Source organism: Pseudophryne corroboree, chromosome 2, assembly GCF_028390025.1.
Source record: "Pseudophryne corroboree isolate aPseCor3 chromosome 2, aPseCor3.hap2, whole genome shotgun sequence".
Lineage (NCBI taxonomy): Eukaryota > Metazoa > Chordata > Amphibia > Anura > Myobatrachidae > Pseudophryne > Pseudophryne corroboree.
Window position 1 is genome coordinate 213,708,832 of NC_086445.1, and position 12,827 is coordinate 213,721,658.

A 12,827-nucleotide genomic window follows, 5' to 3' on the forward strand; every position below is an offset into this window, starting at 1 on the left:
CGTGTCGTCGGAATCAACTGCGATTTTGGAATATTTAGAATCCACCCGTGCTGTCGTAGTACTACTTGAGATAGTGCTACTCCGACCTCTAACTGTTGCATGGACCTTGCCCTTATCAGGAGATCGTCCAAGTAAGGGATAATTAAGACGCCTTTTCTTCGAAGAAGAATCATCATTTCGCCATTACCTTGGTAAAGACCCGGGGTGCCGTGGACAATCCAAACGGCAGCGTCTGAAACTGATAGTGACAGTTCTGTACCACAAACCTGAGGTACCCTTGGTGAGAAGGGTAAATTGGGACATGGAGGTAAGCATCCTTGATGTCCAGAGACACCATATAGTCCCCTTCTTCCAGGTTCGCTATCACTGCTCTAAGTGATTCCATCTTGAATTTGAACCTTTGTATGTAAGTGTTCAAGGATTTCAGATTTAAAATAGATCTCACCGAGCCGTCCGGCTTCGGTACCACAAACAGCGTGGAATAATACCCCTTTCCCTGTTGTAGGAGGGGTACCTTGATTATCACCTGCTGGGAATACAGCTTGTGAATGGCTTCCAATACCGCCTCCCTGTCGGGGGGAGACGTTGGTAAAGCAGACTTCAGGAACCGGCGAGGGGGAGACGTCTCGAATTCCAATTTGTACCCCTGAGATACTACCTGCAGGATCCAGGGGTCCACTTGCGAGTGAGCCCACTGCGCGCTGAAATTCTTGAGACGGGCCCCCACCGTGCCTGAGTCCGCTTGTAAGGCCCCAGCGTCATGCTGAGGACTTGGCAGAAGCGGGGGAGGGCTTCTGTTCCTGGGAAGAGGCTGTCTGCTGCAGTCTTTTTCCCCTTCCTCTGCCCCGGGGCAGATACGAGTGGCCTTTTGCCCGCTTGCCCTTATGGGGACGAAAGGACTGAGCCTGAAAAGACGGTGTCTTTTTCTGCTGAGAGGTGACCTGGGGTAAAAAGGTGGATTTCCCAGCCGTTGCCGTGGCCACCAGGTCCGATAGACCGACCCCAAATAACTCCTCCCCTTTATACGGCAATACTTCCATATGCCGTTTGGAATCCGCATCACCTGACCACTGTCGCGTCCATAACCCTCTTCTGGCAGAAATGGACAGCGCACTTACTCTTGATGCCAGAGTGCAAATATCCCTCTGTGCATCTCACATATTTAGAAATGCATCCTTTAAATGCTCTATAGTCAATAATATATTGTCCCTGTCCAGGGTATCAATATTTTCAGTCAGGGAATCCGACCACGCCACCCCAGCACTGCACATCCAGGCTGAGGCGATTGCTGGTCGCAGTATAACACCAGTATGTGTGTATATACTTTTTAGGATATTTTCCAGCTTCCTATCAGCTGGCTCCTTGAGGGCGGCCGTATCAGGAGACGGTAACGCCACTTGTTTTGATAAGCGTGTGAGCGCCTTATCTACCCTAGGGGGTGTTTCCCAACGCGCCCTAACCTCTGGCGGGAAAGGGTATAATGCCAATAATTTTTTAGAAATTAGCAGTTTTTTATCGGGGGAAACCCACGCTTCATCACACACCTCATTTAATTCATCTGATTCAGGAAAAACTACGGGTAGTTTTTTCACACCCCACATAATACCCTTTTTTGTGGTACTTGTAGTATCAGAAATGTTCAAAACCTCCTTCATTGCCGTGATCATGTAACGTGTGGCCCTACTGGAAAATACGTTTGTTTCCTCACCGTCGACACTGAAGTCAGTGTCCGTGTCTGGGTCTGTGTCGACCACCTGAGGTAACGGGCGCTTTAGAGCCCCTGACGGTGTTTGAGACGCCTGTACAGGTATTAACTGATTTGCCGGCTGTCTCGTGTCGTCAACAGTCTTTTGTAAAGTGCTGACACTATCACGTAATTCCTTCCATAAGACCATCCAGTCAGGTGTCGACTCCCTAGGGGGTGACATCACTAATACAGGCAATTGCTCCGCCTCCATACCATTTTCCTCCTTATACATGTCGACACAACGTACCGACACACAGCACACACACAGGGAATGCTCTGATAGAGGACAGGACCCCACTAGCCCTTTGGGGAGACAGAGGGAGAGTTTGCCAGCACACACCAGAGCGCTATATATATACAGGGATAACCTTATATAAGTGTTTTTCCCTTATATAGCTGCTGTATAGATTTATCTGCCAAATTAGTGCCCCCCCTCTCTTGTTTTACCCTGTTTCGGTAGTGCAGGACTGCAGGGGAGAGTCAGGGAGCTTCCCTCCAACGGAGCCGTGAGGGAAAAATGGCGCCAGTGTGCTGAGGAGATAGGCTCCGCCCCCTTCTCGGTCGGCCGTTCTCCCGCTTTTTTATGGAAAAACAGGCATGAGTTAAATGCATCCATATAGCCCAGGAGCTATATGTGATGCATTTTTTGCCCCCCCCTAAGGTGTTTATATTGCGTCTCAGGGCGCCCCCACCCAGCGCCCTGCACCCTCAGTGACCGGAGTGTGAAGTGTGCTGAGAGCAATGGCGCACAGCTGCGGTGCTGTGCGCTACCTTATTGAAGACAGGACGTCTTCTGCCGCCGATTTTTCCGGACCTCTTCTGCTCTTCTGGCTCTGTAAGGGGGACGGCGGCGCGGCTCTGGGACCCATCCATGGCTGGGCCTGTGATCGTCCCTCTGGAGCTAATGTCCAGTAGCCTAAGAAGCCCAATCCACTCTGCACGCAGGTGAGTTCGCTTCTTCTCCCCTTAGTCCCTCGATGCAGTGAGCCTGTTGCCAGCAGGTCTCACTGAAAATAAAAAACCTAAAACTAAACTTTTTTCTAAGCAGCTCAGGAGAGCCACCTAGACTGCACCCTTCTCGTTCGGGCACAAAAATCTAACTGAGGCTTGGAGGAGGGTCATAGGGGGAGGAGCCAGTGCACACCAGGTAGTCTTAAAGCTTTTACTTTTGTGCCCAGTCTCCTGCGGAGCCGCTATCCCCCATGGTCCTTTCGGAGTCCCCAGCATCCACTAGGACGTCAGAGAAATATGGGGTCTAAGCAGGGACAAATATATAGTAATAATATGAATTTGAGAAGCAAATCACAGTGAATGAGCTTCCTCAAATGAGTTCTAAAGTCACGCCAGAAAACACTATTTGCTCAGTTTTATGCAGTAACGCATGTGAAGTGACATCCATTGACCTCCTGAGTGCAAATAAAACAAACACCTGTCAAACATAAATTTTTTGTGGTGTGTGAATTCCTAAAAGCAAATCAAATGGCCTGTATTGGGCTCTTGTCACCCCTTTTTTCTGTATTTACTTCCTGAAAACTCACATCTTCAGGCAAGCTTATCAACGCCCCCCCCCCCCCCCCCCCCCCCGCACGCCTGTTGTGACGCCACTGTGCTCACATAACATTCATTAACTTTCCTATCCAATTACTGTACTTCCCCAAATAAAAAATTGAATGCCTGTGGGTACATGACCTGAGATAACAATCCACTGACCACAACTGGATGTTCTAAAGGGGGGGTACTGACAGAAGAGAAGTGTGCTGACCGCTCAGCACACATCTCTCGCCCCGCTCAGCACAGCGCGATGTGCTGTGCGAGGCGGGGGACCGCTCAATTCACACAGTGGTGAAGTGAGCGACCCGCTAGATTGAGCCTGCATGCTGCCTCAATCTAGCACCAGCGATAGTGATGCGCAGGGCAGCGCATCGCTATCGCCGGAGGGCATACACACGGCAGATCCCTGCTTAAAATCTAAGCAATCTAGTCAGATTGGTTAGATTTTAAACTCAGATCTCTCCGTGTGTACCCCCCTTTAGTGTGGAGTCTTTTCTTTACCCAATATAAATTTTCAATCATTCACAGACAACTATTTGCTCATAAAATTGCCTGTTTTTAACTTTCATTCATACACTTGACAATGTTCAGTTTTATATACAGTGATGTACAAGTTGTAATAGCTGGTGCAATGTTATACATTTGAGCAATTCAGGATTTCTTAGCCCTTTCTCAGTACCCTTAGTTTTTTTTTTTAGAACATACTATACCTTAGTAAATGAATCATATTGACTGGATTACTAGTCATATCACATGGTGGTTGGCTATTAGTGAAAGACTAATAGGTGAGTGATATAACTTCCAGTTGTTTCCTTCACAGATATTCCTATGGCTTGGATCAGAAGCAAATGATGCTGAGAAGAGTGAAGCCTCAGTAACTGCCCTGGATTACCTGAAGACTCACCCCAGCGGGCGAGATCCAGAAACACCGATACTCATTATCAAACAGGGGTTTGAGCCACCAAATTTTACAGGATGGTTTCTGGCATGGGACCCACAGAAATGGAGTGTAAGATGTAATACTGCTACACAAGTTTGTATCCTCATTAGTACTAGAATGTATTCAGTATCTAGCAACAACACATACAGTGGCAGTAAAACAACAGACAATGTAAGACAGACACGTGGGGTGAGGGCAAGGCAACTCGCTGTGTCTTGTAGATCAAGCAGTGGTAAGACTCAGGGATGGAAGGCAGTTCAGTACTGAATGAGCCTGTACCCAACGTAAGGCCCAGCACACAGCATAAGAGTCGCTGGATGGGACTTAGAGCATAGGTGGCATTGATAGTGCTAAGGGGAGAACAAGAGGAACGAGGGCTTTGCCTGTGAGCGCAAACATAACAAGGCATTGATAATTGCACTATTTGTTTCATCTCTTGTATAGCAGTAAATACATGTCAATAATCTAGATCTTGTTTTTCTATATCACCAATACAACACCAGGACATAAATAATGTATTTATGTCAATGTATTTTCTTCTGGGAACATATTTTAGAAGCAAGTAATAATCTAGAAATAATAGCCTAAGAATAGGGGGCCTAATTCATGATTACATTGCGTAAACATTGGGTGATGTTCACGTAACAGAACGAATACTGGCAGAGTACGCATGTGCTGCGATCGCAATGCGCATGCACCAAGGTGCCGCCGCACTCCTGCTCGCAATGAGGATTTCATGGAAAAGGGATTGATAGGATGTGACCATTTGTGGGTGTAAATTGGGAGTGGCGGCAAAAACGCAGACGTGTCATTGCCGTTTTTGAGGTGTGTATATGCAGTCAGCTGTAACCATGAACGCAGAGAAGCATGGCGCCAGCGTTGCTACTGCGGTGTCCAGTCTGTGACGCCATCAGGCAACCCTAGCAGTTGGATGTTCTCCTTTATTGCATATGTTCCGCTAATGTGAACACAATTGCGAATGAGTTTGCGGTGGCTCTGGTGGGCGTCTTTTCATTCCTGTGTGGCAGCTTTGCTCGCTAACATTAACAGCTCCGTAGCCTAGAGAATCACAATTGCATTTGCTTACAAACATGAATTAGGTCCTGGTTTCCTTTAAAAATTCATATGCTATTTAAAAAGATATAAGGCAATTCTACATTATTTGGTAACCTATCATCTACTCCACCTGTAGACAATACAACAGTAGTTCTACAAATCTGCTTTTTCCTCTTATTTCCCTGTAGGGTGGTAAGTCCTATGAGGAACTGAAGAAAGAACTGGGTGATGCTGCAGGAATAAAGAGAATTACACAGGTAATATTTTTTCTCAGAGTACATGCTAATTTTCCAATGACAACTCACCATTCTGATATGAACACACGTTTTGATTGATTTGCAGTATTGTAGGCATATGTTCAATTCAATCCAGTTATCTCTGTGTGGAGTGTGTATGTTTCCCACATCTTTAGGTGGGTTTCTTCTTGGGGCTTTCCTCTCATACTCTAAACACATATACTGTATGTAGTTTACAGGCAGGGGCGTAGCCAGAACTTTGTGGGCCCCATAGCAACATTTTAAAGGGGCCCTGTCCCAATGCTTCTAGAGAGACCACTCTCCACAGCAGTTGTTAATTTTATGCCCAATAATAGTGCCCTTTAGTTTATTTTCTGAACCACAGTAGAGCCTTATTTAATGTTATGCACCATAGTCGTGCCCTAGTTTCTTATAGGAATCGTAGTAGTGCTTAATTTCACCCTATGTCACATTTCAGAGCTGCCAGTAGTAGTACACATTATGCCGCACAGTACCCCCAATTCACATTATGATATATAATGCTCCACGTTCATATTGTTCTTCATTACAGTGCCCCAGTTCATATTATATAACATTAAAATGCCCTCCAGTTCATTTTATACCACACTACAATGAGCAGGTCCAGGGGCTTACCTATATTGCAGACCCCAAGGAAAAAGTCTGAAAGGACCCCTACGTACCACCCAATGGCAAAAAATGTATAACACATGTAACTTTGACAGGAAAGGTGGGCCCCTCTCAGCTCCGGGCCCCATAGCAGCTGCACTGCCTGCACCTATGGTAGCTACACCCTTGTTTACAGGGCCTCTTGTGTGAGTTTGTGTGTTAGGACCTGGGGAAGGGTGTGATCTGAATGAGTAAATAATCTGTATAAAAACTGCACAGTATGTAGGCAGGCACAATATAACTACTGTAAAAGGTTGTTAATAATAATAATAATAATATTACACAGAATGTACCTGTGTAGTAGAGCTCACTTTGGCTAAACATGCTATCCTTTTCCGTACCTTTACATTCCCCAGCAACTAAAACCCAAATGTGTATTTGTTTGTATTGAATAATATATTGCATTAGCCCCAAGGGCAGAAAGGGGGAGGGGTTCAATCCAGGTAATAATAATCAGGGCAAGGGCAAGGTTTGCCGGCACCCTAGGCAAAACGTCAGCCTACTGCCCTTCACCACCACCAATAACAATACCCACTTCCCAACACCTTAGGGCTGCAGCTGTGACTCAGTGATGCCCTCCAGATCCCGGCATCCCGGGCAGCTGCTTAATGTTACAGTCGGCCATGGTAATAATTAGATACAATGGGTAAGCAGTGACCTAGGCACATCTACTCCATGCATGACAATAGGACCCTGGTAACAGGCACAGAAATACAGTGAAATGATAACTGATTGTTTCCTGCATAACAGAGATTGAGCATAATTCATATCATCTCTGACACTGCACCCTGCTGTCAGAATTTGTGACTATGATATCAGACTATATATTACGTGTTACTATTTGTTTTACAGTATTATTTTTCTGGAAAAATCGGTTCAGGAACTACAGGTCTGGGGGGTGGAGCTATTAAAGACGTTATAGATAGATCGTTTTTTACAAAAGAAGGCACTCAAAATGGACTTTGAAATTCAATTTATCTTATGGAAAATACATTTTCGCCCAGGACAGGTTCAAGAACCCAGTTCCAGATTAGGGGGCTAATTCAGGTTGGATCGCAAATCGCAATCCAACCGGAATTTTTACAATGGCCCCGCATGCGCAACGCTCGCCCTGCGCATATGCCTGCACTTTCTGCAGGGGGGTGGGGGGGGGGCGCAGAAAAAGATCGCACCTGCCCATCAATCAGGCAGAGGCGGTCGCAGGGCAGGGGAAGGACGGCAACGCTCCATCTCCAGAGAGTAGACGGAGCGTTGCTGGGGCGGGGTGGCGCGAACGGTGGGCAGTGCGGCGCAAATGGGGGCGGGTCGTGGGCATGATCACACGCAGCCGCCACAATGGGTAAGATGGCGCTGGTTCTCCTACGCCGGCAGGAGGCATCAAGATTTTTTACGATGAAGCAGAAATTGCGAGGCGCTGAAAAAGTATAAAGATATGTATCCCTGTAATTGCCAAGATATGACACAGCTTTAAAAAAATAGTTTTATTGTCAATTGTATTATCTGGGAAATATGTATGTAAAATTAATTTTATTCTTGTGTCCTTTTAATATATTAATTATAAATGTATTACTTTGCAAATAAATATTGCAACCTTAGAGCATTATTGGATCTAGCTACAAGGGAAATGCAGTGCGTTACACTGGTATATTGAGATAATAGTCATTGTGCCCCATACACCCCTTCCTGTAATTTGCTGCTTCTGGTAGCCTGATAATAGAACACTGCTGGTGCTATCATGGGATACGTTTGGCATCCCGGCGGTCAGGATGCCGGCGGTCCTATGACTGACGGCGGAATCCCAACACCCCTCAGGAGACCGGCGCCAGGACACTGACAGCCAACATCCCGAAGGTGAGTACCATGGTGGAGGTTAGGGGGGGTTAGGAGTAGGCACTGGGTGTGTGGGGATGGGTGGGGGGGTTAGGCACTAGGGGGAAAGGATAGCCATAGCCGACAACCTGGAGAGTTAGCCATAGCCGACACCCCCAGAGGCTTAGGGGTAGGGGAGGGAAGAGGGGTAAAATACTTATCCATGTCTGTTGTTGGCATTCTCACTGTCGGGATGCTGCGGTCAGTCATGTGACCGCCAGCATCCCGGCCACCGGCATTTTATACCCAACCCGCTATCACACAGGGACGATTTTCACAATACTGAGACACCCACTTGCAGCATCTTGCTGTGGTGCATTTCCTTCCTTAGACGCACTATCGGTGCACCATCGGATACACCAGTGAAACTTGCAGCAGCTTTTTGACAGGTACACTTCGTCTGAACAAGGGCTTCTGTGTGAGCGGCATCTGTGCCTCTGTTTAGCCATTCCCTGTTACCTCCTAGGAACACCCACTGAATTCCTGAGAACCTGCCTCCAAACCTGTTCTGCGTCTCCATGCGCTGACAATGTGGTCACAAGCGCTATGAGACTCAGATGGATGCGCAGTAGAAAAAGCATCAGCCGTTTGCGTGAATAACTCCGAATTAGGCCCGCAATACAAAAATGTCCATAATGACAATTATCTTGCATTTGTGGTATAATGGTAGACTGCAACATAAAATAATTTTAAAAAGTATACCAGGCGCTCGAAACCACAGAGGCGATCTTGATAAAATTACAGTTTTATTACATATGACAACACAATAAAAAAAAGGAGATTTTTGTCTTATCTGTTAAATCCTTTTTTCTGAAGCCATGGTTGACACTGGGGACAGTGGGTATAGCCAGGCGTTAAGTCAGGGCACCAAGGAGTTAAACTTGTGGAGTGCAGCCTGGGAAGCCCCTCCTCCCCTGCACCCAGCCTGCCTTGGGCCAGTCTGTTTATTTACTATATAAGCAAGGAACAGGAAAGGAAGGAAGAATAAGAGAACCCGCACCCATACATCCCCAATATATATAGGGGAACAGGTCCGGAAACAATGTCGCGAGGAGCGGAAAGGGTGGGCGCCCAGTGTCAACCATGGTTTCAGAAAAAAGGATTTGACAGGTAAGACAAAAATCTCCTTTTTTCTGTCAGCCAATGGTCTGACACTGGGGACAGTGGGACGTCCCAAAGGCTGCATCAGCCGAGGCGAAGGTGTTGAACCTATAGAACCGAAGAAAGGTATGAGCCGAAGACCAAGTCGCTGCTCTGCCGAAGACCCACGGCGGGCCACCCAGGAAGTGCCAACTAATCTCGTGAAATGGGCCGTAACCGATGCCTGAACTGGCTTCCCAGCCAATAGGTAACCCTGTCGTATAGAGAGAGAAAGAGGACTCTTTTTGTGGGCGCACTCTTAGCAATTTGGTAAATACCATATGATATATCCTGAAAATGAAACGTAACTTTTAATAGTATGTCAAAAGTAATATAAATCGACTCATAGTACCCAGCTAGAAAAGTTACCCTAAGTTATGTAAGTAAAAGAAAGAGTAAATCAGTACAATAGCCCCATTTAGAATTTAAACATTAGGGGAAAATTGTCCACCCCCACCAGTGCTGTGAAAAATTGATGACAGATAGGTATTTAGAATTAAAAATAGTCACTTACCATATAACATGGGTTAGGGGTATACCGCCATAGATTTGGGCTGTATCCTTCCTCCCTGACCAGTACAGATAGACTGTATTAATAAGGCCACAATTGGCCTTGCATTGTCGAGATCCCCACCTGGGTTAACGTGGTACCGTGTAGCTGATCGTGACTATCTGAGGATACATTTTTGTGGTACTACTAGGCTGATAATGCCTGTATTGGGACAAAATTAATGCCCATCAAAAGGAAATATTGTCAGTTGGCTGTTAGAAGGAAGAAAGAGGTGCTTCTGCTGTTAGTGTTAAAAGTTTATTTGCGTCCTAACGGTTCTTATGGACCCCTACAACACTCGGTATTCCTTGTAGGTCGCCCTTCCAAGTACTAACCAAGCCCAAACCGCTTGGCTTCCAAGATCAGACGAGATCGGGCATATGTGGTGTGGTATGGTAGTAGAGCCTCAGAACTCAATACATGACACTAATGAGAGAGCACCAGGAACAAGAATAAATCTGAGAATGAACACATACTGTAACATAAGTATTCTAGAATAAAGAGCTGAAAGACCAAAATATAGAGTGGTGAATCTGCTGTCTGTGTTAGGCAGGGACTAAGACCTGGATCACAGATGAGAGTTCACCGAATAAGTTAAAGTAAGATCAGAGTGAAAAATCAGATATCCTGATAAGAGCACTATCCGATAAAGAATGAGATTGCCTTAGTAACAGGATGATCTGTTGCACTGATCATTACCATTAAAGAGCATATGTGAACCATCAAAATGCTAAATATGCAGTAATTTAAATTCTGAGGCAAAAACACATTTATTGCACTGTGCAGATGGTATCACAAGGATGGCAACGAAGTAGTTATTTCTGCCCCAAACAGTAGAGTGGCCTCCTTATGCTACTTTCAACTATAGATGTAGGTCAATACTTGTTATGAGACAGTGGTATACCATAATTAACCTGGGTTACATATGGGAGACCTGTCATTATTACTGGTCAGCGTATTGATAATGTCGATTATCTTACAGGAAAGAAAGCTATACCTTATACACACTTCGAATACACTTTACCATGGAGCCGCTGCGGCCGCTAAACTTAGTACACACGCTACGTACTTTATACACTGTTTGCGTACGGAGCCCCGTATCACTGTACGGACTTAGCGTACAAACGCCGCGCTGGGGGTACAAAGTACACACAGTGCGCACACACCCAGAGATACACTTTAAACCTTCACAGTAATGCAATGCAATGCAATGATAAAACACTTTAAACCTTAGCAGGGTAATGAAGACACGACACCAATTGTGATTTAACCGCTGGGTTCAGACACCACAGTGGATTATTGCTGAAAGGGTGTTACAATACAAATAATACAATACAATATAACAGAGTAAATGGCTACATTCAATGGTACATACTTGAGTAGATTCGCTTGAGCTTCCCGGCCCGGTCCTCGATCATCAAATAGATAACTTTGTGAGTCTTGTGGTTTACCAGGCCAGAAGCAGGCTCTCTTTATACACTTCTTCCAAAAGCAATACAATAGATACTGTAATCCCTTTGTCCATTGGACACAGGAATGCACTTTTACAGTACAGGAGAGGTCATAGGTCGGTTTGAATAGGTAGGCGATGTCTTTCCCAACTGCTCTTGTGGGTGGTCTCCTCTGGATTCCCACCGCATACATAATGTACAGTAAATACAGTTTATATCTATATTCTGCTTCTGCACATAACTATCCGCAGGAAAATGCGATCTTCCTCAAACCAACACCGGAATGTTACCCTTAAAATACCCTACAGCTGGATACCAAACACCACATTATGACTTTGTTCTGTCCCCTCCTATTCTGTAAAGGCGAATCCCTTTGTTCTGAAACCATTTAAACTGTTGTTTATTTCATATGTGGTGCAGGGGGACTATGTGTACATTGTGCACTATTTGGATTAAATATGTAATGTGTTTTGATAGCTCTCCATGCGTTCACAAACTCTACCGTAAATACCCATACCACGCGCTGATGCGCACGACCGCGGGAGCGACCATACGCAAATTGCGAATGTGCACGCACAGCAGAACAAGTACACGCGCGGAGGCCATCTGTGTGTTGTTTGTACGTGATGTGCGTACTGCAATATTTTTCGACTTTGACGGTATGAAACTGTTTTTGCGGTGTCACTGCCGCTGATGGTGTGCTCCCTCTAACATATGACTGTAAGCCGCTCAAAAATTCAGCTGTGATCAGCTGCATTTGATTCATAAGAAGAGTATAAACAAAAGAAATGTCAAAACGATACCAATAATGACTTTGAAGAATGCTGACGGTCCCTGTGGGTGTCTGCTCCAAGGTGGGGGTCCCATGGCAAAACGCATTTTGCCCGGTGAACGGGCTTGTTCACTTCCTGGGTAATGCCACATCGTCTGTGTAGCACTGTGGGGCTTAAATACCCCATTCCTATTGGGTATCCAATGGTCAAGTAGTGGGGTGGGGTTACTTAATTCCAGGCAGCCCTATCGCGGAGAGTCAGGCCGGGTCCGCCCCAGGTCCTGACGTCAGATTGGTACTTCCTGTTCGAACAGAGGGAGGGATTCTACCTCTGTGTTAGCGTATGTTGCTGAGCAACCAGCGCTGCATCTGCATAGGTCCGTCCTATTGGATTCCTGATTGAGGGGGCGGATGTCCAGATCCTAACCTTGTTGCCATGGAGACCTGACGTTTGCAGTGCGCCAGGGGAAGGAATTCTTCCTCTGTGTTAAGAGGTTGCTAAGCAACCGAAACTGTGTCTAGTGTGTGCGTCCTGCTAATTTGATTCTAGCAGGGGTAGGCGTCCCGGTCTTAAAATGGTTACCATGGTATGCTAACGTTTGCTATCGGGCAAGGAAAGTAGACATTGTTTTGTATTTGATTGATGGCTTCCACAAACAGTTTTGTACCATTTATTTTACTTAGGCAATAGTGCTATGACCCCCTCTGTTATGAGGGTGGGCACCAGGTCCTAATGAAAACAGAGTAGTAATAATAAAATGTGAGTACGCGTGAAATTATTCACGTTCTATTAGCATATGACATTGTGTTCACTGCTCACCAAATCAG

At 45.8% G+C, this 12,827-nt stretch overlaps 1 protein-coding gene and 1 pseudogene across 2 annotated transcripts in view; one reads left to right on the forward strand and one right to left on the reverse strand.

Annotated features, from left to right (window-relative positions):
• Positions 1 to 12,827, forward strand: part of AVIL (advillin) — a 176,611-nt gene that overhangs the window by 127,094 nt on the left and 36,690 nt on the right. For both annotated transcript variants that reach the window (XM_063952298.1, XM_063952297.1), the window contains exons 17-18: positions 4,119 to 4,307; positions 5,483 to 5,551. In XM_063952298.1, coding sequence (XP_063808368.1) covers positions 4,119 to 4,307; positions 5,483 to 5,551 — 258 coding nt within the window. The remainder of the gene's footprint in view (positions 1 to 4,118; positions 4,308 to 5,482; positions 5,552 to 12,827) is intronic.
• Positions 10,063 to 10,180, reverse strand: LOC135052489 (5S ribosomal RNA; annotated as a pseudogene).